The following is a 27,984-nucleotide window of genomic DNA, read 5'->3' as shown; positions in this document are numbered from 1 at the left end:
AGTAAGAAGTTCAAAGTAAAAATATTTAGGACGACCGTCAAGCCGATTCTACTCTATGGCTCCGAGACATGGACACTTTCAAAGAAATGAGAGAAACGGCTGGATGGCACTTACACCCGCCTTCTAATGAGAGCGCAACATCTGTCTTGGAAGGGCCACCCATCGACTAATCTAATATACGGCAACCTTCCCCGTGTTTCTACAGTCCGATCCAGGAGTCCTGCCTCAAAGCAGACCAGAGGTAAAAAACTGTCGTTCCCTGATGTCATCGCTAGGGACACATGATGTCATCGCTAGGGACACATGATGTCATCACTAGGGACACTAGGGACTGGGGATGGCAATGACGGACTGGAAAGTCTGGCATGGCATTGTGAAATCCAAGTCTTATTGTAAAATCTGTCTGTCTGTCTGTCTGTCTGTCTGTCTGTCTGTCTGCCTGTCTGCATGTCTGCCTGTCTGCCTGTCTGTCTGCCTGTCTGCCTGTCTGTCTGCCTGTCTGTCTGCCTGTCTGTCTGCCTGCCAGAGGTCAGATGTCAGAGGTCAGAGGTCAACAAACTGCAGGTTGATGACGCTCTCGGGAACCAGGAGTGTCCTCGTCATCGGTTTCACCGTAGCTCCGCCTCCCTCTGGGTCCGGCTTCACCTCGAACTCCGTCACGATCTGAACAGACCAATCACAGACCAGAACAATCACATCCAATCACTAACCACGATCTGAAGAGACCAATCACAGACCAGAACAATCACATCCAATCACTAACCACGATCTGAAGAGACCAATCACAGACCAGAACAATCACATCCAATCACTAACCACGATCTGAAGAGACCAGAACAATCACATCAAATCTAGCACGAAAAGGAGCGACGCAGAATATTCTGATGATTTGTCAAAGGCAGGTGAGAAACGCTCTGAATCCAGACAGGGAATACCCTGAGGGTTCCTGGAGGGTACAGGAATACCCTGAGGGTTCCTGGAGGGTACAGGAATACCCTGAGGGTTCCTGGAGGGTACAGGAATACCCTGAGGGTTCCTGTAGGGTACAGGAATACCCTGAGGGTTCCTGGAGGGTACAGGAATACCCAGAGGGTTCCTGGAGGACACAGGAATACCCTGAGGGTTCCTGAGGCCACAGGAATACCCTGCCTTATAATAATAATAATAAAATAAAGGCAGCCGATGGAGTCTGAAGTTCCAGACCAACATCCTGGTGTGGCCTGCAGGCCAGGCCAGGCCAGGCTGACTCACCCTGGCGATGGCGAGGTAGAGCTCCAGCTCGGCGATGCGTCGTCCGATGCAGCTGCGTTTCCCCACGCCGAACGGCACAGAGGCGTACGGGTGATGGCACCGCTCTCTGTTCAGCCAGCGCCGCGGGCGGAACGCGTCCGGCTCGGGAAACACGGACGCGTCGCGGGAGGTGGCGAAGTGGCACAGTGTGATCAGAGTCTGCGGGAAATGAATGGAAAACAGGCGTTAAGGTAATTTGGACAGAAACCTTTGATCGTTACGGTACTTTCAGACGGGTACTTTAAGGTACTTTAGTTTCAGGAAAATGTTAGTCATCTGAAATGTTTCGTTTTAATTGACTAAATACCACACATTTTTTGTTGTCTAAATGTGATTTAGTGATTTAGTTGATTTAGTCAACTAATGCATTTTCAGCAGACCTTGATGGCGTCAGAATGCCGATTTATACTCAGCTGTGTAGCGGGAAAAAGCAGAACTACATTACAATGATTTATATTCAGCTGTGTAGATCTACAGATCTACATTACAATGATTTATACTCAGCTGTGTAGATCTACAGATCTACATTACAATGCGACACGTTGTGATCTTAACATAATTTACAATTTACAATTTAGGCATTTAGCAGACGCTCTTAATCCAGAGCGTCTTACATTAAGCAAGAACAAAAAAAGCATGGGAATACATCACATAAAAAGCATTTATCATAGAACATGCGTAAGCTAAGAAAGTAACAGTGGAATATCTATATAATGAAACTATACACATAAACTATACATCTATACTACTATGCTATACATATGTACTATGACGTGCTATGACTATATACAATGCAATTATAGTGCTGTCTACATAACATGCTATAAGTCTGTATCAAATGCTATCTAAGTCTAGAGAAATGCAATGCTAAGGGTATGCTATCTGACATAATGGTTTCCATCACCATCAGGGCCACCCCTGAAGGTACTTCATAAAATAAACCCTAGTGACAACGGAATGCAGTCAAGGGTGTATGCGTCCTTTTTTCACCTAAACAGGAGAGAGATGTGCCATTTGCACCGCGTGCGCTTTGCGACTGGACATGACCCACTGTATTCTTTATTCTCACCAACCACGCTATTTGGTGCATTGCATTCACACCTCTCTCTCTCTCTGTCTCTCTCTGTCTCTTTCTGTCTCTCTCTCTCTCTCTCTCTCTCTCTCTCTCTGTCTCTCTCTCTCTCTCTCTCTCTCTCTCTCTGTCTCTCTCTCTCTCTGTCTCAGAGCATTTCTGTAGACTTAGATAGCATTTGACTTATAGCATGTTATGTAGACAGCACTATAATTGCGTTATTGTGTTCCTGGCCAGCACCTGCCCCGCAAGGAGTGGACAACCCTCAACCGCCTGAGGGACAGCGGTGGGACGTTCTGGTGCAGAAACTGGGTCTCACAGAAAGTGCCCAAATGTTTACTGCAGGACTGTGGAACACGTGCTGACCAGATGCCTGATAACTAGCTGATCTGCCGTTTTAGTACACGTTCTGAATTCTGGGTTCTGGGAACTAGAACGTGTAACAGTTGCTCGTGGGCAGGAGACCAAATTAAGTTCTGAGAATCTTATCTGAACCTGAACCTTATCTGAACTGAAACTAATCTGAAACGTTTCACGGCACTTTATTCTGGCTAGTCTAAAAAAGAGCTCAATACTTGATGATGTAAGCTAGTGTCAAAGGGCAGCCAGAGTAAACCGTTGCCATTCAAAGCTGTGGGTCGTCCAGACAGAGTAAACTGTTGCCAATGCAAACATTAAAACCCGCCATCCAGAACTTATGTAAGGGAGATAATTCACCCACAGGGAGTTTAACCCATTTTGGGCGGGAAGCAGATCTACAAGCTCATAGTGCGCCACCGAGTGGCGCACTATGAGCTTGTAGGTCTGCTATTTTTGAAAAATCGTTAAAATGTGGCACAAATCATTGAATATATATTTCAGAGCGAACATTTTTAACTAAAATGTTTGCTTCTGGGGGGTCCCTGGAACTACATATTTTCAGATGGGGGTCCGTGGCCCAATAGATATAATTCTGGGGGTCCTTGACATGAAAAAGGTTGAGCACCAATGACATAGAAACATAGGTTTTTCAGAAAATAATTAGGATTTAGAAGCCTTTTTTTTTAAATCGACCTCAGTCCAAAATGGGTTAATCACAGAGGCGAAGCCTGAAGGTGAATCATCTCCCGATAATGACCACCTAGCCAGATATTATCCCGCTTATTACGATTTAAAATTCAAAAACAGATCTGCCACATTTGCTACTCATTTACCAAAATAACAAAAAGTTAAAATAATATGGAGATAAGAAGATCCTGACGGACAGCGAGCATAAACATAATCCTGAGTTAGGCCTAAGAGGTTTTTTACAAATCAAATACATACTCACGTTTTTAGGAATAATATAATCTCCAACTTGGATGTCTCTCTCTGTGATGACTCTGGCGTTGGCGGGAATGACGGGGTACAACCTGGGAAAGAAAGACTCGTTATAAATTACTAATAATAAGTTATAACATTTATAAATGCATTTATACAAGCCTAACCCTGACCCAGGCAGGCACAACCTGGGAAAGCAAATAACCCCATTATAAAGAACACATGTGACACTTTTTGATACAGAGACAGTCAATGTTTTTATCCAAAATGAGACTCTTCACATATGTCTGAAATCAGAGCTGAAATCAACATGTAAATATGAAATAAATGCTTAAACATGTAGGTGTAATGTTAGAGTCCACAGAAGACATGTAAATATGAAATAAATGCTTAAACATGTAGCTAGGTGTAATGTTAGAGTCCACAGAAGACATGTAAATATGAAATAAATGCTTAAACATGTAGCTAGGTGTAATGTTAGAGTCCACAGAAGACATGTAAATATGAAATAATTAAATGCTTAAACATGTAGCTAGGTGTAATGTTAGAGACCACAGAAGTGAACCTTTCAAGCCTGTTTTCGCAACTCGCTGTTTCTCTGCAAGACATTAATTACTCTATAAGCCATATCCCCAAAACTGGAGGGTCAAACTGAACAACCAATATGTCCATTTTGAAGCTATGATTCCCTGCTTTCACATGACATGAAAAAACGAAAAGTCAATGACTTAGCCTCAGTCAGAAGCGGTCGCATTTATAAATGCATTTACGCTGAATCCACAGCAGTGTTCATTTAATTTTAGTTCATTTCTATATTCTGATAGTTCTCGTTGCCATAAATAAAGTATAGAGTGTTTGTTCAGTTTGTTCAGTTAACCCATTCTGGGCGGGAACCCATTTTGGTGCATCATGGTGCAGCTTTAGCTATTGAAAAATAGAAGATCTAGGTCTGCTATTTTTTTTTTATCGAAGAACGACTGAAATGGAAACATATCTTTTTCAGAAAACCGTCAGGATAGAAGACATTTTTTAGAATCTGATCTCAGGTCAGAATGGAAAACTGTCAGGATGTAGAAGACATTTTTAGAATCTGATCTGAGGTCAGAATGGAAAACTGTCAGGATGTAGAAGACATTTTTAGAATCTGATCACAGGTCAGAATGGGTTAAAGAACCACCATTCTTCTGTGCGTTAGAATCTGATCTCAGGTCAGAAGACAGGTACCGTACCTCAGGACCTCCCGCACCGTGGCCTTCAGGAGGGGCATCAGGGCCACGCTGGCGGCGTCTGCGGTGCGTCGTCCGTCCAGCACGGTCAGGACCTCTTGACGGAGAGACGCCTGGAGGTCGGGATGTCTGGACAGCTCGTACAGCGTCCACGACAGAGTGCTGGAGATCTGGAACGCACACGTTTGAATATTTATTTATTTATTTAATTTACAGTTTTACATTTCAGGCGTTCAGTAGACGCTCTTAATCCAGAGCGAGGTATTACAGCAAATGCATAGAAATAGTAATCTAGGATCATAGTTAGTTAGTTAGTTAGTTAGTTAGTTAGTTAGTTCGTTAGTTCGTTAGTTAGTTACTGCTATCTAGGATCATAATCTAGGATCAAAGGTAATCTAAGAAACTATCATCGGTCTAAAGGTCACTTTCAAACGGGCAGCGATTAACTCGTCTAGTAATGCATACTGTGTCACACTGTGTGAGTATAAGTACTCACACAGTGTGAGTATAAGTACTCACAGTGTCCACTCCCGCCAACAGCAGCTCCGTCACGTTGCTGTAAACCGTCTTCATGGGCAGTCCCGTCTGGGACAGGAAGTAGGTGATGTAGCGCCCCTCCACTTCCTGTCCGCGCTCCATCCTCTCCGCTTCCTCCTTCAGACGCCGGTCGATGTGAACTTTACCTACGAGAGGTCAGAGGTCACACACAGGGTCAAAGGTCAGCAGCGTGAAAGGTTCACTTCTGTGGTCTCTAACATTACACCTAGCTACATGTTTAAGCATTTATTTCATATTTACATGTCTTCTGTGGTCTCTAACATAGTAACATTACACCTATAGCTACATGTTTAAGCATTTATTTCATATTTACATGTCTTCTGTGGTCTCTAACATTACTTGAACTATGAATTTGAACTTGACATTTAAATTCATGAGCAGGCTGGATCGCTCACTGAATGGACTCATTGGTCAGTTGACAGACCCAGGCCGTAGTTCTGTAAGGTACACTTCTACCATCAGAGGACACTGGTATAAGAGCCTCGCCTAGAGTAGTAACCTCTTGGGCTTGGTAAATGTACTGTATTTTTTTATTTATTTTGATTTGTATTCTCCTATTTGTGATGTACTGTCTTACCCTGTGGGCCACGAGCCTGTAATAAAGTTTATATATTACACCTATAGCTACATGTTTAAGCATTTATTTCATATTTACATGTCTTCTGTGCACTCTAACATTACACCTGGCTACATGTTTTAGCATTTATTTCATATTTACATGTCTTCTGTGGTCTCTAACATTACATCTATAGCTACATGTTTAAGCATTTATTTCATATTCACAAGTCTTCTGTGCACTCTAACATTACACCTGGCTACATGTTTTAGCATTTATTTCATATTTACATGTCTTCTGTGGTCTCTAACATTACATCTATAGCTACATGTTTAAGCATTTATTTCATATTCACAAGTCTTCTGTGGTCTCTAACATTACACCTAGCTACATGTTTAAGCATTTATTTCATATTTACATGTCTTCTGTGGTCTCTAACATTACACCTATAGCTACATGTTTAAGCATTTATTTCATATTTACATGTCTTCTGTGGACTCTAACATTACACCTATAGCTACATGTTTAAGCATTTATTTCATATTTACATGTCTTCTGTGGTCTCTAACATTACACCTAGCTACATGTTTAAGCATTTATTTTATATTTATATTTCGATTTCAGCTCTGATATTTATGTCAGACATGCTCTAGTATGTGAAGAGTCTGCCTGTGATATTAACTCATTTTGGATAAAAAAAAAAAAAATCCGTTTTTCTCCTTTCCTCAACAGTTAAGGTCATTACACACTGGCGAATTAGCGACGCGATGCGAATAAGCGATCTGAAAATGCGAAATATTGCATGTTGCAGTTCGCCTGCGAATCTCTGCAAAATACGACACCAGAGCGAACAAATAAAAGCGAAAACGGTCGCATTTTCGCACATTCGCACATTCGCCACTGATGTGGAAGCTTGCATGGACTTCAATTGGTTTTTTTTAAATGCGAATTATTCGCACGAATATATCGCGTCGCTAATTCGCCAGTGTGTAATGAACTTTAGTCTTGTTTTCTCCTCTCCTCAACACTTAGTCTTGTTTTCTCCTCTCCTCAACAGTTAGTCTTGTTTTCTCCTCTCCTCAACAGTTAGTCTTGTTTTCTCCTCTCCTCAACAGTTAGTCTTGTTTTCTCCTCTCCTCAACAGTTAGTCTTGTTTTCTCCTCTCCTCAACAGTTAGTCTTGTTTTATCTTCTCCTCAACACTTAGTCTTTGCGACAGCTAAACTCACCGAACTGGAACATGTGGTCCCAGCAGGTGCAGAAGGTGTTCCATGGTTTGGGGACCAGCGTGTGGAGCCAGCGAGGCATCGCCATGGTCAGCAGGGTCATCACAAACATGGTGTTGATGGACTGGATGAAACGCTCTGTGTCCTCTGGGACTATGGGGTCCAGACAGCCCACCCTGGACCCGAAGAGGACCGAGGAGATCCCTGGAGAACACACACACATGAACACACACACACACACACACACACACACACACGCACACGCACACACAGTCACACACACACAGTCACACACACAGTCACGCACACACACACACACACACACACACACACAGTGGTTGGTTACACAGCAGCTGCCACTGCAGTGAATTTCTCCTGTGTTCAATGCGTTTCTGTGTTTGTGTGCACGCTGTTCCCGGAGAGAACACTAGGGGTCATCAGTGGACCTCCACTGAGACTACAGACTAGAGTAGAAAACATTTGGACCACAATTAGAGATACTGAAATTATCGCCGATAGCAGGTTCATATCGGCAGATATTTTACTCATGATCAGAGCTTCCGTTGCTCCAGACTGTATGACGGAAGCATTTATATTTGACTCATGATCAGAGCTTCCGTTGCTCCAGACTGTATGACGGAAGCATTTATATTTTACTCGTGATCAGAGCTTCCGTTGCTCCAGACTGTATGACGGAAGCATTTATATTTTACTCGTGATCAGAGCTTCCGTTGCTCCAGACTGTATGACGGAAGCATTTATATTTTACTCATGATCGGAGCTTCCGTTGCTCCAGACTGTACGACGGAAGCATTTATATTTGACTCGTGATCAGAGCTTCCGTTGCTCCAGACTGTATGACGGAAGCATTTTAACATTCCGAGAGGCAACAGTCTGGCAACGCGAGACTAAACTAACCCTAACGAATGATCAGAACGGAACAGGAAATGAATCTAAGGTCAGAACGGAACAGGAAGTCCATCCAGGTCAGACAGGAACAGGAAGTGCACTCACCCTCCAGGCCGAACAGGTAGAAGTGTCCGGCCAGGTCTCGGACCAGGCCGCGCTCCTCCCGGCGTTGACGCAGCTTGGCGATGAGGTCATCAACCACGCCGTTCAGCGTCCTATCATAGGCCTCCACCGCCTTGGGGCGGAGCATGTGCTTCCCCAGGAGACTCCTCACCGCCTGCCACTCCTCCCCCTCCCTGGAGAACATAGATCATATAACAGTTACTATGAGGGGGTCCCTGGGGGGTCCCCGGGGGGTCCAGACCCCCAGGAGACTGGGGGTCCATGTGGGGGTCCCCGACCTTATGGAGCGTTTGGCCAATAAGGGACCACCTTATGGACCTTATGGAGCGCTTGGCCAATAAGGGACCACCTTATGTACCTTATGGAGCACTTGGCCAATAAGAGACCACCTTATGGACCTTATGTAGCGCTTGGCCAATAAGAGACCACCTTATGGACCTTATGTAGCGCTTGGCCAATAAGAGAACACCTTATGTACCTTATGTAGCGATTGGCCAATAAGGGACCACCTTATGTACCTTATGTAGCGATTGGCCAATAAGGGACCACCTTATGGACCTTATGTAGCGCTTGGCCAATAAGGGACCACCTTATGGACCTTATGGAGCGATTGGCCAATAAGGGACCACCTTATGGACCTTATGGAGCGCTTGGCCAATAAGAGACCACCTTATGGACCTTATGGAGCGCTTGGCCAATAAGGGACCACCTTATGGACCTTATGGAGCGATGTCAAATGTCCGCTAACACAGATTAATGTACGATGACAAGAGCGCCCCTCATTTCACACAGGTGTGATTTTTAAACCGCTATCTTATTTTTTAAATGAATTAGTGTAATCTTTTTGTATCTCTAAACGGCCTACTGTATGCATTGACACCCGGTGATCAATAAAGGTTAAAATCTCTTTTCTATGAATAGATCAACAGATCAGACGCAACAGTGGAAGCAAACAACCTTTATATTGTTGACTTTACTTCATGTTGACTTTAGTTCACGGAGCAGAAGTCAGGATTATCTCTCCCCGGGACCCCCTGTCTATTTAACACCTTAGTACAGTAGGTCGATTTAACACCTTAACCCATTTAGAACGATTCTAAAAATGTATGTCTTCAAACTTTTTCTGAAAAACCTCATATTTGGTCAGTGGTTCTCAAACCTTTTCATGTCAAAGACCCCCAGAATTATCTGTATTTGGCCGCCGACCTAACCTGACGCTGCCAGATCCAAGAAGCTTGCTACACAAATTTGTTTCACAGCTTATTGGGATCTGGGATCACGGAAGCAAATTTGATGACGGGGCTGTTCCTTTTTTTCAAGATACTTGGTAGATGATTGGATGGGACCGTCTGTCTATCACCGTGTGGGCGTGCAAACACAACCAATCATATTGACGTGTCTATATAGCTTCACGTCCGGTTTCGCACATATCCCGCCCTTAGCTCACGCTGATTGGTCCGGTACGGAACGGATTTTTGTCAGCTCAACTGCCTGAGAGATCCCAGATGAGTGCTGTGTTGGGGAACATGGTTACCCAATACCGCCCTCATCTGGCAGCGTCAGGTTACCGCCGACCCCCATCTGAGCAGAAACAAAGATTTGACGTTTGACGTTCGCTCTGAAGATTTGCGCCACATGCGTCACAATTTAAAAAAATTAGCAGATCTACAAGCTACGAGCTTGTATATCTGCTATTTTTCAGCAGCTAAAGTATAACATAATGCTTAAAACACCAAAAGGGGTTCCCGTCCTGAATGGGTTTAAGCGTTTAGACTCACGCTAGACTGGAACTTAATATGCTTTCTTCTATGGCATCGGCAGCTCCCGAGAAACTAGACACAGCTGCAGGACATGAGACTAATTGTGTGTGTGTGTGTGTGTGTGTGTGTGTGTGTGTGTGTGTGTGTGTGCGTCAATTTAACAAGGCTGCAGACGATCACAGATCAGCAGAGAGTGAGCGACTCTGTGCCGAATTGAAGGACCAGACTTATTTTTTTCTCCCTGGAAATAAATATGTCTGGATTTCCGAGGCTAGACTCGGAAACCCAGACATTTTAGGTAGGGTAAAGGCCTATTCATAGGTGAGGTGACCACCGCTCCGGTGGTGAGGTGACCACCGCTCCGGTGGAGAGCTGACCACCGGAGCTGAAATAACGTTGAGCGGTGGTGAGTAAAAACAGAGAGAAGGGCTGGAGCGGTGGCGGTGGTTTGCTCTTCACCACGGCTCAGTGACGTCATGTTGTAGTTCGGTGGTCACCTCAGTGACGTCATGTTGTAGTTCGGTGGTCACCCCACCACCGAAAATCCAGACTATGTATGAGCCTTTAGGGTAGGGTAGGTAGGGGTAGGGTAGGGTAGGGTAGGTTAGGGTAGGGGTAGGTAGGTAGGGGTAGGTAGGGGTAGGGTTAGGTTAGGGTAGGGTAGAGTGGGTAGGGTAGGTTAGGGTAGGGGTAGGTAGGGTAGGTAGGGGTAGGTAGGGTAGGGTAGGGTAGGGTTACGTTAGGGTAGGGTTAGGGTAGGTTAGGGTAGAGTGGGTAGGGTTAGGGTTAGGGTTAGGGTAGGGTAGGTTAGGGTAGAGTGGGTAGGGTTAGGGTTAGGGTAGGGTAGGGTTACGTTAGGGTAGGGTTAGGGTAGGGTAGGTTAGGGTAGGGTAGGTAGGGTAGGGTAGGGTTACGTTAGGGTAGGTTAGGGTTAGGGTTAGGGTAGGTTAGGGTAGAGTGGGTAGGGTTAGGGTTAGGGTAGGGCAGGTAGGGGTACTCACGATGTCAGCAGGCCGTAGTGGTGACCTTTCTCCTTGCGGTAGTCCTTCCAGGAGGACAGGTCACTCCTCATGGGGTGCTGACCCTCCTGCCTCAGAACCTGCTCTATGAGGGACGGCTCGGCCACGTGGACCGTCAGGATGGGTCCGAAACGGGCCTTCCACATCGGACCGTACCGCCTCAGGCCTTCTAGCTGGAAGCACACACACACACACACACACACACATTTTAAATGTTTATTTATGTCCACGTAATGAGAAGTACAGGAATACCGTGTACAAAGGACATAAACACTGCCAGTGCAGTTTGACCGTAGGAGCAGCCAGTTACAACGTGCATGGACGGCAAAGCATCGTTACATACAGTACAGCTGACATGTCGGACACAGGACAGCATCGTTACATACAGTACAGCTGACATGTCGGACACAGGACAGCATCGTTACATACAGTACAGCTGACATGTCGGACACAGGACAGCATCGTTACATACAGTACAGCTGACATGTCGGACACAGGACAGCATCGTTACATACAGTACAGCTGACATGTCGGACACAGGACAGCATCGTTACATACAGTACAGCTGACATGTCGGACACAGGGCAGCATCGTTACATACAGTACAGCTGACTTGTCGGACACAGGACAGCATCGTTACATACAGTACAGCTGACATGTCGGACACAGGACAGCATCGTTACATACAGTACAGCTGACATGTCGGACACAGGACAGCATCGTTACATACAGTACAGCTGACATGTCAGACACAGGACAGCATCGTTACATACAGTACAGCTGACATGTCGGACACAGGACAGCATCGTTACATACAGTACAGCTGACATGTCGGACACAGGACAGCATCGTTACATACAGTACAGCTGACATGTCGGACACAGGACAGCATCGTTACATACAGTACAGCTGACATGTCGGACACAGGACAGCATCGTTACATACAGTACAGCTGACATGTCGGACACAGGACAGCATCATTACATACAGTACAGCTGACATGTCGGACACAGGACAGCATCGTTACATACAGTACAGCTGACATGTCGGACACAGGACAACATCGTTACATACAGTACAGCTGACATGTCGGACACAGGACAGCATCGTTACATACAGTACAGCTGACATGTCGGACACAGGACAGCATCGTTACATACAGTACAGCTGACATGTCAGACACAGGACAGCATCGTTACATACAGTACAGCTGACATGTCGGACACAGGGCAGCAGACATAAATCATGGATAAAGGAAACAACGCCTCCTCCAAATTGAGCGGCTTCCTATAATGGCTGAAACTGAGCAGTACCTCGCTAACTGCTCAGCTCTCCTTTTGGAAAGGCCGGCCATTTGTAAGCCCCTCACAACATGCCCTAGGCTGCCAAAGATAAAAACTAAAAGTTTACACCTGTAGCCTAGCTGTAAGATGGTCTGCATTAGCTGCTGATACTTCACACACACACACACACACACACACACACACACACACACACTGTCACACACACACACACACACTGTCACACACACACACACACACACACACACACACACACACACACACACACACACACACACACACACACACACACACACACACACACACACAAACACACACGCACACAGTCACACACACACACACACACACACACACACACACACACACACACACACACACACACACACACACACACACACACACACACACACACACACACACACACAGTTTAACAATTTATTTATGTCCACACACAGGGAAAGCATACAGTAACACAGATATTTTAGGTTTAATGGATATGTCCTCATGATACTCCATGGACACAAACAGCAGCTGCTTCACGTTAGCCCAGATGGTGAGAGCTGTCAATCACTCAAATCAATGAATGCCATTGATTTGAGCTCCACAGCTTCTCTATAAAATGCACTATTTTTGTCATGAAATAAAATGCATCCAACCAGATCGACGCAGGAACAACCCGGAAATGTAGCAGTAGAAGAAGTGACTCTGTCGGTACAGCACTGTATTAAAATGGGGTTAGGGTTAGCCCTAACCCTAACCCTAACCCTATGTAACCCTAGGGTTAGCCCTAACCCTAACCCTATGTAACCCTAGGGTTAGCCCTAACCCTAACCCTATGTATAGAGAAGCTGGAGACCTGAGATGCTTCCCAGCCTGGAGATTATAGACTTTCACCTTAAGGTCTAGCAGACTTTGTTTCTGCGAGTAGTTACATGGTTTTGTTTATTTTCCCTGATCTCTGGACCAGGACTATCTGAGTCCCTGACTGACCACTGGACCAGGACTATCTGAGTCCCTGACTGACCACTGGACCAGGACTAGTCCCTGACTGACCACTGGACCAGGACTAGTCCCTGACTGACCACTGGACCAGGACTAGTCCCTGACTGACCACTGGACCAGGACTAGTCCCTGACTGACCACTGGACCAGGACTAGTCCCTGACTGACCACTGGAAAGCAAAGACAGTACCTAGAAATAGATAAGATAGAACAGTACATAGAAATCACTGGAGCAAGCCAAAATGTTTGCGGTACAAATGCTTCTTAAAGATGCCAACAGACACAGCGTTTCTCAAGCAGAGCGGTAAATCATTCCACAGCGTAGGTGCAACAAATCCGTAAGCTCGATCTCCGTTGGTTCGCAGCTTAGTGGCTTATAGTGGATAATGAGAAAACCTTTGTCTGAAGACATAAGTTGTCTCATATTCACTTTACAGCAATACTTTTTGTATTAGTATTAGTAGTAGGCTATACCTTTCCAGTTTGCTTTTACAGTATTGCATCAATCAAAGCTTTCTTTTGTCTGTGGACCAATAGAGGCTAACATAGAGCTCTATATAGCCAATATGATTCTGTATTAAAAAAAAAGTAATAATAGGCATATCAACATTTAGCCAATATGATTCTGTATTAAAAAAAAAGTAATAATAGGCATATCAACATTTAGCCAATATGATTCTGTATTAAAAAAAGTAATAATAGGCATATCAACATTTAGCCAATATGATTCTGTATTAAAAAAAAAGTAATAATAGGCATATCAACATTTAGCCAATATGATTCTGTATTAAAAAAAAAGTAATAATAGGCATATCAACATTTAGCCAATATGATTCTGTATTAAAAAAAAAGTAATAATAGGCATATCAACATTTAGCCAATATGATTCTGTATTAAAAAAAGTAATAATAGGCATATCAACATTTAGCCAATATGATTCTGTATTAAAAAAAGTAATAATAGGCATATCAACATTTTTGTCTGGTGAACTTGAGTCTTGTTCATTTACAGAGAGCTCTCTATAAATGGAAAAAAAATCCTTTTTAAACATTTAAATTAAATCACATGATGCTAATCCTGCTGTAATTTAAAACGGGACATCTTTAGATTGGGTCATTTATTTTCCAGACCAAAATAGTCTGGAATGAGTGTAGTGTAGTGTATGGACTGAGGGCACATAGGGGTTACTGTTCCATGTCCCATACATACAGTATAATCCGCTCTCCATTGATTGATTGATTGATTGATTGACAGTTTTCAGAATTACAGTACATTTCAAGCACAACTCAATACAAAAAAAGAAAAATAATCTAAAGTTCAATACCAGGTCTGCTATTAAAGAGGATTTTAACCCCATAAATCACTACATCTGTAGCTCTGCTCCATAACTCTAAAGCCTTTTCATTTAGTCTAAATCTCTAAACTATATGGAGCAGAGCTATAAAACCAGCCTAGCTCTATAGTCTGCTCCATAGCTCTATAGTCTGCTCCATAGCTCTAAAGTAGAGTAGTAGTCTATTTGTATGTCTCTAAATGTTTTAATGAATTGAACAATGTGGACCCTGTTGTAAACAAGTGTAATGCTTAATTGGGTCGTCCACTCACAGTTAACAGTCTTTGTATTGAGTTTGTGCTTGAAATGTACTGTAATTCTGCAAACTGTTAATAAATATTTCAATCAATCAAAAACTAGAGCTGATTGATTGATTGATTGAAATATTTATTAACAGTTTGCAGAATTACAGTACATTTCAAGCACAAACTCAATACAAAGACTGTTAACTGTGAGTGGACGACCCAATTAAGCATTACACTTGTTTACAACAGGGTCCACATTGTTCACACACCAGCTAGGCTGGTTGTAGCTCTGGTCCATACATAGCCTTACTGCTCTTGCATTAGATTAAACCCACGGGGGGGGGGGGGGGTCATTTAGCCATTAGATTAGAGCCTATAATACCCACGGAGGGGGTCCGCGTTAGACCAGAGCTAGTATATTTATTTACCTGTAAATCGTGCAGTCTCGACAGCCCCCGTCGGGCGAACAGGTCCCAGGCGAAGCTGAGCACGGAGGGTCCGGGCATGTGGTCCAGGGTCTTCACGGTGCTGGTGCCGGTGGTGGTCCCCGGACCCGCGGTGGGGGTCCCCGGACCCGGACCACCGTGGGCCGGACCCGGACGGGTCGGGGTCCCGAGGGCGGCGGACGCGCTCTCTAGAGCCCACCTCTCCACGCACCACTTGACGAGCGGACACATGCGTCCGGACACTTTGAGCGCGTGCTGGAGCATCGTGTGTGTGTGTGTGTGTGTGTGTGTGTGTGTGTGTGGTGGAGGTCCGTGCGTTTCTGATCTGTTGGGATCCGGATGCTCATTGTCTCCGCCAGGAGGGAGAGGCAGTATTTATAACACACACACACACACACACACGCACACACACACGCACACACACACACACACACACGCACACACGCACGCACGCGCACCCAGCCCACAACAGCAGTCAGGGACAAAGCTGTTAAATTTTCTCTATTTCTCCATTCACGTGTATTACCATTACGTTGCAGCCGGGCCACGCCCACCCGAGTGGGGAATTTGGAGGGTGTGTCCAATCGGAGGGCAGGGGGGATATAGGTGTGTCCAATCACAGGCCAGGGGGAGAGACCTACCCAGATTCCACGCACGTGGAGACGGAGGAGTAAACAACACGCCTTCATCATCATCATCATCATCACCACCTTATCTCTTTCTCTCTGCAGAGCACTTTATACCCCCCCCCCCCCCACACACACACACACACAGCCACACACACACACACACAGCCACACACACACACAGCCACACACACACACACACACACACACAAGGGATGGGACGATATGAATATTGTATGCATGTTATTGTTGTTGTAACCACTTGAACCCCCCCATGCCATACATACAGCATCCTATACTATACTCTGGGGGAACATTTAGCCAAAAACAGCAGATCTGCAAGTGTGTATACTATATGCTATGTTTGAAGCAAATGCACTCTTTACAGTTTAGTTAGATGGTCTAGAATCTAGACCATCTAACTAAACTGTAAAGAGTGCATTTAGACTCTAGATGGTCTAAGAGCCGTGATGAGTTTCCAGCTCAACAACATATTATTCATCCTGGAATTAAAATATCGAATCACCATACGATTATTCTTGTTGTTGTTGTTGTTGTTGTGAGCAGTGGCGCTGTCACAGGCTATCTACTATAATATAATGCGCACGTCTCTGCGTGCGTGCGTGCGCGTGTGCGTATACGTGTGTGCGCGTGCGTACGTGTGTGCGTGCGTACGGTTGTAATGCGCGTAACTCGAGAACCGTCTGGGCACAGACTTCGACACACGCGTTAATTCCACCCCCCCCACAGGGAGTGCAGTGCCCGGTATCGAGTCGGTCGGACCCACGGTTCTCCAGAACCACCACAAAAGGCTCTGGTCAGGCTCTGCCAGTGGGCCTAATGAGGCCAACTCCTTTCACCTGGTCAGGCTCTGCCAGTGGGCCTAATGAGACCAACTCCTTTCACCTGGTCAGGCTCTGCCAGTGGGCCTAATGAGGCCAACTCCTTTCACCTGGTCAGGCTCTGCCAGTGGGCCTAATGAGGCCAACTCCTTTCACCTGGTCAGGCTCTGCCAGTGGGCCTAATGAGGCCAACTCCTTTCACCTGGTCAGGCTCTGCCAGTGGGCCTAATGAGGCCAACTCCTTTCACCTGGTCAGGCTCTGCCAGTGGGCCTAATGAGGCCAACTCCTTTCACCTGTGCAATTTCCAGCCTTCAGCCAATTCAGGCTCAACCAATCAGGCTCTGCCAGTGGGCCCAATTGATTGCCAAGTACACTTTTCAGTTTGCAGTCTTCACACAAATGGTAAAAATGGTAAATGGTGCATTAATCCTTTATCCAAGGCGCTTTACAGAGATTGTGCATTACATTCACCCATTCACACACAGATTCATACACCGATTGCGGCGGAAGCCATGCAAGGTACCAACCAGCACATCGGGAGCAATTTGGGGTTCAGTGTCTTGCCCAAGGACACTTCCACATGTAGACAGGAGGAGGAGCCGGGATTCGAACCGCCGACCCACGGATCATTGGACGACCTGCTCTACCTCCTGAGCCACAGTCGCTCCCGTACAGGTCTAGTATATCAATAACCGAGCATCCTGAAATAGAAGCAAACTGATCTATAGTTATAGTTATAGTAGGGGCGGCGGTGGCTCAGCGGTAGAGTGCCTGGATGGTAACCGTAAGGTTGCCAGTTCGAACCCGGGCTCCCCCAGAGTTACTGTCGAAGTGTCCTTGAGCAAGACACTGAACCCCTAACCCCTTATTTTGACTCGAGTGGGTGGGGACTCCCGATCATAGACTGTAACGGTAGCCACGCCCCTCAGAACATACGCGACTTTATGGTCATTTATTTTATAAATGGGACCATCATTTTCCAAAAAGAATATTATGACATTAGAAATGAGACTTTAAACTAGTGACTGGAAGCAGAAAGTATTCATGACCATGTTTATTAAGGTAATACAGTCTAGGTGAAGTTGGGCCCAAATACATGGACCTCTATGGAGCTATGGGTTTTTTTGGGTCCAGTGACAGCGCCACAACAGGCCATTATATGAACTTTCAGGAGTTTCAGGCTTCACAAAATATCTGTCTGACAGCCAGCTTCCGCAGAACGCGATCGTGGCGCCATCCATATCGGCCCTGCGTCAAAGCCACCTTACAGCCAGAAAGGTGCGTTCTGGGTGTCACAGAGCTTGCAGGTCACCTCTGTCCCGTACCACACATGCAGATTCCAGGGACTGGGAAGGGTGTCGTCTGTGGCCCTGATGAGGAAACTCAGCCTCGCTTGGGGTATTCTCCACATGTCTGCCCATGTAATGACCCTGTTGACTACGGCCTCCCGAATGGTCCATCTCCCTTGTTGCTGTTGGCCCACAGCCTTGATCATATAGCTCTCCTCTTCCATTTTCACCACTTCTGAAACCACAAGGTCTTTCCTTTCCTTCTTTGAGGCTTTGGACCACTTTGTGGGTGCTGTTCCCCAGCCAAAACCAGCCCTGCCAGACTGCACTTGTCCTACCATTTCCTGATGTTTCAGTCGGCCAATGGCCTGGTCTACTGTCTGCATAGCATTCCATTTACGTCCAGTGCGGACTTGGACCTTGGTGTTGCGGACAGTTGGATCAGGTGAGTCTCTCAGCTCGAACACAAGCCTCACCTTCTCCTGTTTGTAGCCCAGGCTGATGGATTTCAGTGGCAGCTTCAGGGTGGTTCTTCCAAACAGAGCTGTGTTGGAAAGGCATCTGGGAAGGCCCAGCCACTTACGGATGTAATTGTTGGCTTTTGAATCCAGCTTGAGGACAGTTGTGGAGGTGATATCACACAACTTCAGGGGCCACATCAAACGATGGAATAGGGTGAACTGGTAACACCAGACCTTGAGTTTCCCTGGGAGAAAGCTTTGGTCAATTTAGTTCAGGCCGTCCAAGAGCTGAGATGTGACTGAGGCAGCCATGTGCTTGTCAGACAGGTCTGCAGTGTAAAGCCTTCCAAGGCTCCGCACAGGTTCATCAACCACACGTGGGATTTCCTCACCATCCACTGAGAATGTGATGTTGTCATTCCTGACTCCTTTCCGGATGGAGAGGCTGCGTGACTTGGTAGGTTTTATTTTCATCCGGGCCCATGCTAGAAGCTCCCCGAGTCTTTTCAGGAGTCTGGAGGTGCACACTGCTGTCTGGAGGAGAGTGGTGACGTCATCCATGTAGCTCCGTAGGGCCGGGAGTCGCTGACCTGATTGGGAACGGACTCCATCTGTCTTCCACCAATCAGGATGATCTCAAAGGCTATTGTGAAAAGGATTGGAGAAATGGAGCAACCCATTGCTATCCCCTTCTCTAGCTGGTGCCAACCAGTTGAGACCTCCTGAGTTGTGTAGCAGACTTGGAAGTTGTTAAAGTAGTTCACTACGAGGCTCTGGATGCAGGGTGGAACATGGAAGAAGTTCAGTGCAAAGCTGATGAGTTGGTGGGGAACCGACCCATAGGTGTTTGCAAGATCCAACCAAACCACGTGTAGGTCTGCTTTGTTGCGCTTGGCTGTCTGGATTTGCTCCCAGATCATAGCAGAGTGCTCCACGCAGCCAGGGAAACCTGGGACGCCTGCCTTCTGACAACTAGTGTCGATGTAATTGTTTGCCAGAAGGTAGTTGGTCATGCGCTTTGCCACCACAGTGAAGAAAATCTTCCCTTCCACGTTGAGCAGGGCTATGCCTCTGAACTGGCTGATGTTATGAGAGTCTTTCTCCTTTGGGATAAAGGTCGTGATTGCCCTGCTCCACGCTGATGGCATGGCTTGGGTTTTCCAGGCAACACCCATCAGCTTCCATAACAGTTTCAGGAGTCCAGGACAGCTTTTGAACACCCTGTATGGTACTCCATTCGGGCCGGGTGCTGATGCAGCTCTCGCTCGCTCAACCACCTGCTTGACCTCAGCCCATTTCGGGGGAGTGGTGTCAAACTGCGAGGAAGGCTCAGGTGGCTGAGGTACATGGCCTGGTGATCCGAGGGGGTTGTTCTTTTGGCTGTCGCTGAGCTGAACTGTGATGTATTCCTCCAACTCCTGTTCACTGGTCTGCAGTGTGTGGACATTGTGAGGTTTTATCACTGAAGAATGCTTTGAAAATAAGACCACCTGTGGTAACTTGTTGACAGAGCCTTAAGGGTCAACACACACACACACACACACACACACACACACACACACACACACACACACACACACACACACACACACACACACACACACACACACACACACACAGGGACAAGGGACAAGGTGACACCCACAGATTAGAGATGTATAAGATGGAACAGAGAATCAGTTAGAGCTGTGAGTGAGAGACAAGGGGAGACCTAGGCGCTCTGCCTGGGACGAAGGCCTCAATGTGCTGTAACCATGGAACGAATGCTTGTAACCTGTAACTGATTGCCGTCCAATAAATGGGAAGAAGGAAATATGCCGGCTTGGATCTCCTATTCATTTCAACAGCAACTTCAACAAAGGAATTAGGTAAATTAATCCACAGAGCCCTGTAAGAAAAGACACATCCATTGTGCATTACATTCACCCATTCACACACCTTTACATAGATGGTGCATTACATTCACCCATTCACACACACATTCACACACCTTTACATAGATGGTGCATTACATTCACCCATTCACACACACATTCACACACCTTTACATAGATGGTGCATTACATTCACCCATTCACACACACATTCACACACCTTTACATAGATGGTGCATTACATTCACCCATTCACACACCTTTACATAGATGGTGCATTACATTCACCCATTCACACACACATTCACACACCTTTACATAGATGGTGCATTACATTCACCCATTCACACACACATTCACACACCTTTACATATATGGTGCATTACATTCACCCATTCACACACACATTCACACACCTTTACATAGATGGTGCATTACATTCACCCATTCACACACACATTCACACACCTTTACATAGATGGTGCATTACATTCACCCATTCACACACACATTCACACACCTTTACATAGATGGTGCATTACATTCACCCACATTCACACACCTTTACATAGATGGTGCATTACATTCACCCATTCACACACCTTTACATAGATGGTGCATTACATTCACCCATTCACACACACACATTCACACACCTTTACATAGATGGTGCATTACATTCACCCATTCACACACATTCACACACCTTTACATAGATGGTGCATTACATTCACCCATTCACACACCTTTACATAGATGGTGCATTACATTCACCCATTCACACACACATTCACACACCTTTACATAGATGGTGCATTACATTCACCCATTCACACACCTTTACATAGATGGTGCATTACATTCACACATTCACACACCTTTACATAGATGGTGCATTACATTCACCCATTCACACACCTTTACATAGATGGTGCATTACATTCACCCATTCACACACACATTCACACACCTTTACATAGATTGTGCATTACACTCACCCATTCACACACCTTTACATAGATTGGGTTTGGGCTTTGGGTGGCAAAGCCTTCATCCAATCAGGATGAGAGGGGCCTTGAATTCCTCCAATCATGATGGAGTGGTGCGGGCCTTGGTGCGCGTGCTATTGGTCTGTTGTAATTCGTACAAAGATACGAGTTAAAACGTTCCCTCTGAAAGAATATATTCAAAGATTTGCGGCACATTTTCACAATTCTTCAAAAATAGCAGATCTTCAATATTTTTCCAATAGCTAAAGTATAACATAATGCTTAACTGTATTGTTAAATGTAAACTAATCGATATACAGATTGGGTTTTATAGTCCAAAGTTAAAGCAACAGATCGTTCTTAATGGATAAGACACGGTTCACGCGGAGGCTTAAGTGAGTCTTTTATCAGTCATGATGGATTTGTTTTTATCAGGTCTTGAAAGAAAGGATGCTCCGCCCAGACATGCGGCGCAGTGATTACCCAGCGAGCTCTGTCGCTCACTGGGTCTGTGCATCGTCTAGAAATAAACAAGGAACTTACCACTACCTGTGTGCCACCTATACATCCCCCCCAATTGAATCCCCTTACTTTACGGAGGACTTTTCCCCCACACTAGAAGAGGATATCAGCCGTTTCCAGGCACAAGGTCACATCATGGCCCATAGCACTTACCCTACCCCCTTAGATAGCATTTCTGTAGACTTAGATAGCATTTGATACAGACTTATAGCATGTTATGTAGACAGCACTATAATTGCATTGTATGTAGTCATAGCACGTCATAGTACATATGTATAGCATAGTAGTATATATGTATAGTTTATATGTATAGTTTCATTATATAGATATTCCACTGTTACTTTCTTAGCTTACGCATGTTTCATGATAAATGTTTTTATGTGATGTATTCCCATGCTTTTTTGTTCTTGCTTAATGTAAATCGCTCTGGATTAAGAGCGTCTGCTAAATGCCTAAATTGTAAATTGTAAATTGTAGTTTGTGGAGACCTAAATGCCAGAACAGGACATGGGCCTGACACCCTCAACACACACAGGGAAACAAACACTTACCAGGAGGGGGGAAACATCAGCTGACCCCAACAACATGTCCCCCGAGATTCAACCACGACAAAAACAACAAACAAACATGCAGGGTCACAACTGCTACAGCTCTGTCGCTCACTGGGTCTGTACATCGTTAACGGTAGACTCTGAGGGGACTCCTTCGGTAGATATACAACATGCAGCTCATCCCTGGGAAACAGCACGGTAGATTACTTTATCACTGACATGAACCTGGCATCTCTCAGAGCTTTCACAGTCAGCAGCCCCGCAAACACCCCCCTGTCAGCTGACCACAACAGAACCACAGCCTATCTAAACAGATCAACACACACACACAGACACAAACAAACTACACAATATAAGAAAACGTTACAAATGGAAGGAACAGAGCGCAGAAGCCTTCCAAAATGCTATTAGACAAAAACAAGTCCAATCACAATAAGACCAGTTCCTAGAGAAAACAGTGAAAGTGTAAACAGGGCAGTAGAATTAACCCATTTTGACCTGGGAACGATTCTATAAATGTCTTCTCCTGACAGTTTTCTGAAAAAGCTATGTTTCTATGTCAGTCGTTCTTCGATTTTTCAAAAATGGCAGACCTAGCTATATGAGCTTGTAGATCTGCTATTTTTCAATATCTAAAGCGTGACATAATGCTAACGCCAAAAGGGGGTCCCGCACAAAATGGGTAAAGGCCTCAGTTATATATTCGAACTTACAGCCTCACTAGAAAACATAAAAGTATCAAACAAGAAAGCCAGAAAAAATGTTGAGAATGACAAATGGTACGAGAACGACTGCAAGAATCTCAGGAAAGAATTAAGGAAACTATCAAACCAAAAACACAGAGACCCAGACAACCACAACACACGCCTCCAATATGGGGAAACACTGAAACAATACAAGACCACAGTAAGAGAAGAAAGTTGCATTGGTGTGACATGTCAATAAAAGGAGTTGCATTGGTGTGACATGTCCTTAAATGACCCGCTGTTGACCTGTCTGTCTAGCATCAAATGCTGGATGAGTGAATGAGTGAGAACTTTCTCAAGCTAAATGAGGACAAGACAGAAGTTCTCATAATCGGTTCTAGTGAGCAGAAAGAATCAATAATAAGCAGACTTGGCAACCTGACTGTAGAAAGTAACAGTACAGTAAAGAACCTGGGGGTTATATTGATTCTGAATTGAATTTTAATTCACACATTAATCATGTTACAAGATTGCCTTTTTTCACCTTAGAAATATTGCACGAATCAGAGCTATTTGTCCTTGGACGATGCAAAAACGCTAATCCACGCCTTTGTTTTTTCTCGGCTTGATTACTGCAATGCACTTTTTCTGGACTGCCTAAGAAAACAACTGACAGATTACAACTTGTCCAAAATGCAGCAGCCAGAGCTTCACTGCACTGGCTTCCAGTTGTTTTTAGGATTGATTTTAGAATTATTTTACTTGTGTATAAAGCTCTCAATGGTCTCGCACCTTCCTACCTACATGACTGCCTGCCTAAATATGTCCCAAACAGCCCCCTAAGGTCTTCCACTGCTGGCCTGCTCGCTTTGCCTAAAAAAATGGCAACTAGAAAATACGGGGAAGCAGCTTTTTGCTTCTACTGGCCGTCGGCATGGAACAAGCTCCCACTGTACCTTCGTCAGGCAGCCTCTGTAGACAAGCAAAGCACAGCTCAAGACCCACTTCTACAACATTGCTTTTAATTGATCTTTATTTTTTGTTATTCATGTCCTTACTGTATTGCATTACTGCTTGTTTTTTTAATGTTGCCTTTCTTTTCTTTTTTATTCTCCATTGTTCTGTAAAGCACTTTGAGCTGCATTTCATGTCATGAAAGGTGCTATACAAATAAAGTGTTATTATTATTATTATTATTATTATTATTAAAAGGAGTTGCATTGGTGTGACATGTGTCCGTCCGTCTGTGTCATCTCCGGCACCGTTAACCATAGAGTTATTATTATTAATATAATATATATATAACTCTATACCGTTAACCCGGTCGATGCCACATTTTGCACACTCCCTGGATGGCAACGATGAACCTCTGCCCCAAACCTTCCAGAACGGCCTGTTATAGCGCCACCAGCAGGCCGACTTTTGAAAAACACCTTTTTGATTATTACTCCTCCAGATTCTGTTCAAAATCGTTACACTATCTCTACAGTCATGTGTTCAAGACGAATTCCATCCTAATTGGTTAACATTGGCAAGTTTGCAGGATTGGCCCATTTTTAACAAAAAGCCTCAAATCATGAACGCAGCGTGCAATGTACGTGAAATCTTTCACGCACTTTCCTACTATAGGCTGAGGAATATATCCCACCCTTTTCACATTGGCCAACAGGTGGATTTTTTTAAAACACATTTTTGGAACAAAATGCCTCAAATCATCCAATTGCCATCCAAGGTGTAAGAACAAAATGGCACCCTTTTCACATTGGCCTATTAGAGCGCCACCAGGAGGCCAAACCTGACCTGGTGGAGACCTGTGCCCGAGGGGCACTTTATCTAGGTATTATTATAAGACAGGCCGTAGCCAGCTGGGTTTAATAAAATAAGAATAACACCTGAACCCCCCGTCCCCTCCCCCCAACATCCAGTGGAATTTAGCCATTACCAAATCTCTGCTGACGCAGGACTGCTAGCAGCACTTTACACAGAGAGAGAGAGAGAGAGAGAGAGAGAGAGAGAGAGAGAGGAGAGAGAGAGAGAGAGAGAGAGAGAGAGAGAGAGAGAGAGAGACAGATAGAGAGAGACACATAGAGAGAGAGAGAGAGAGAGAGAGAGAGAGACAGATAGAGAGAGACACATAGAGAGAGAGAGAGAGAGAGAGAGAGAGAGAGAGAGAGAGAGAGAGAGAGACAGAGAGAGACAGATACAGATACAGATAGAGGACAGAGAGAGAGAGAGAGAGAGAGAGACAGATAGAGGGACACACAGAGAGAGAGAGAGAGAGAGAGAGAGAGAGAGAGAGAGAGAGAGAGAGAGAGAGAGAGAGAGAGAGAGAGACAGATAGAGAGAGAGATACAGATAGAGAGAGAGAGAGAGAGAGAGAGAGAGAGAGAGAGAGAGAGAGAGAGAGAGAGAGAGAGAGAGAGAGAGAGAGAGAGAGAGAGACAGATAGAGAGAGAGACACATAGAGAGAGACACATAGAGAGAGAGAGAGAGAGAGAGAGAGAGAGAGAGAGAGAGAGAGAGACAGATACAGATACAGATAGAGGGACAGAGAGAGAGAGAGAGAGAGAGAGAGAGAGAGAGAGAGAGAGAGAGAGAGAGAGAGAGAGACAGATAGAGGGACACAGAGAGAGAGAGAGAGAGAGAGAGATGAGAGAGAGAGAGAGAGACAGATAGAGAGAGAGATACAGATAGAGAGAGAGAGAGAAGAGAGAGAGAGAGAGAGAGAGAGAGAGACTACAGCAGCTCATAGATCATCTGCAACACTTCTGTCAGTCCTGGGCCCTGAAAGTCATAAAAAAATGAAAAAGACAAAAGTCATGGTTTTCCAGAAACGGTCCAGATGTCAGGGAAGCAGATACCCATTTTTACTTGGCTGCACCAACATAGAACAGGGAATTTTAACATGGCTGTGAATGACCTGAGGGAAAAGGCAAGAAGGGCTTTCTATATGATTAGAAAATCTATCAAAATTAACATTCCAGGCCCAGGCCGTAGCGTAACGGTCTGGGCACCGGACTGGTAATCCAGTCGCAGTGTGCCGCGGGTTCGACTCCCGGACCCGACACGGCCTTTACTGCATGTCATCCCCCCATCTCTCTCCCGTTTCCTGTCAGCCTACTGTCTGTCCTTCAAAAATCAATAAAAGGCGTAAGCCGCAAAAAAAAAAAAAAATCTAAAAAAAAAAAATTAACATTCCAATTCGAATTTGGCTGAAGATTTTCAAATCGATTATTGAGCCAATTGCCCTGTATGGTAGTGAAGTGTGGGGTCCCTGTATGGTAGTGTAGTGTGGGGTCCCCTGTATGGTAGTGAAGTGTGGGGTCCCTGTATGGTAGTGTAGTGTGGGGTCCCCTGTATGGTAGTGAAGTGTGGGGTCCCTGTATGGTAGTGAAGTGTGGGGTCCCCTGGCAAATCAGGAATTTTCTAATTGGGACAAACAACGTCCAATTGAGACTATTCACACAGAATTTTGTACATATATATTAAAAACTCAAAGACAAACTCCAAATAATGCATGCAGAGCGGAACTTGACCAATTCCCTCTCCTAATTAACATCCAGAAAAGAGCATTCAAATTCCATAAGCACCTTCAAAATAGTGACCCCACCTCCTACCATCACCAGGCCTTAAAGTCCCCTCAGTCAGCTGGTCCTGAGTCTTACCCCCACCACCCCTCCCCTCACTAAAACAACCTCCACTAACAACTATCAACTATCAAAATGCAACAAGAACATTATATCACATATTGGAAAAACACAACAAAAACCAAAGCAAATTAGAATGCTATTTGGCCCTCAACCGAGAATACACATTGGCAAACTACCTGACCACTGTTACTGATCCAAAACTGAGGAAGATGTTGACTATGTACAGACTCAGCGACCACCGCCTGGCAGTAGAAACAGGCAGACACAGACAGAACTGGCTGCCTAGAGAAGAAGTTACAATGCGACAAGTATAAAGACATCAGAGAATCATTCTTCCCTAAATTTAAAGAAAAATATAAAGAATTTGAATCCTCCATTAATAACTCATCACTCCAATATGTTCTGGGAGAACAGTCCAAATGCACAGTTTTGGCAGCAAAATACGTGTGGAGTTGTCATCCACTGAGGGACAGCCAGTGGACAGAAGGGACAGGTATATCTGTCTGAGGGACAGACAGTGGACAGTAGAGACAGGTATATCTGTCTGAGGGACAGACAGTGGACAGTAGAGACAGGTATATCTGTCTGAGGGACAGACAGTGGACAGTTATATCTGTCTGAGGGACAGACAGTGGACAGTAGAGACAGGTATATCTGTCTGAACAGGGTCAATAAGTTGCTGTTATGTTTATGTTTGTTAATTTATTTTCATTGTTACTGTATTGCTTGTTGTTCATTATTGTTGGATGTTTGTTGTTGTTTTGTATGCTTTGGCAATGTAGAACATATTTATCATGCCAATAAAGCCTTTTGAAATTGAAATTGAATTGAGAGAGAGGGAGAGAGAGAGAGAGATACTGATAGAGGGACAGAGAGAGAGAGAGAGAGAGAGAGACACACACACAGAGAGACAGATATACAGATAGAGGGACAGATAGAGAGAGAGAGAGAGAGAGAGAGAGACACACAGATATACAGATAGAGAGAGGAGAGAGAGAGAGAGAGAGAGAGAGAGAGAGAGAGAGAGAGAGAGAGACACAGATATACAGATAGAGAGAGAGAGAGAGAGAGAGAGAGAGAGAGACAGATATACAGATAGAGGGACAGATAGAGAGAGAGAGAGAGAGAGA

The 27,984-nt window shown here is 44.9% G+C and overlaps 1 protein-coding gene across 1 annotated transcript; it reads right to left on the bottom strand.

Moving 5' to 3' along the window:
* Nucleotides 1–543: 543 nt before the first annotated feature.
* cyp27b1 (cytochrome P450, family 27, subfamily B, polypeptide 1) lies at nt 544–15,627 on the bottom strand (the record flags this gene model as incomplete). The annotated part of the gene is made up of 9 exons (XM_083788931.1): nt 544–663; nt 1,252–1,449; nt 3,672–3,753; nt 4,891–5,057; nt 5,407–5,570; nt 7,230–7,430; nt 8,241–8,431; nt 11,020–11,210; nt 15,346–15,627. The coding sequence occupies 9 exons, from the start codon at nt 15,625–15,627 to the stop codon at nt 544–546; spliced, it is 1,596 nt and encodes a 531-aa protein (XP_083645057.1).
* Nucleotides 15,628–27,984: the final 12,357 nt, after the last annotated feature.

The sequence above is a fragment of the Protomyctophum parallelum genome (assembly GCF_964188405.1).
Source record: "Protomyctophum parallelum genome assembly, chromosome: 18".
In the NCBI taxonomy this organism is placed as follows: domain Eukaryota; kingdom Metazoa; phylum Chordata; class Actinopteri; order Myctophiformes; family Myctophidae; genus Protomyctophum; species Protomyctophum parallelum.
The sequence above is the reverse complement of the archived record's forward strand: the minus strand, read 5'-3'. Positions and strand labels throughout refer to the sequence as shown.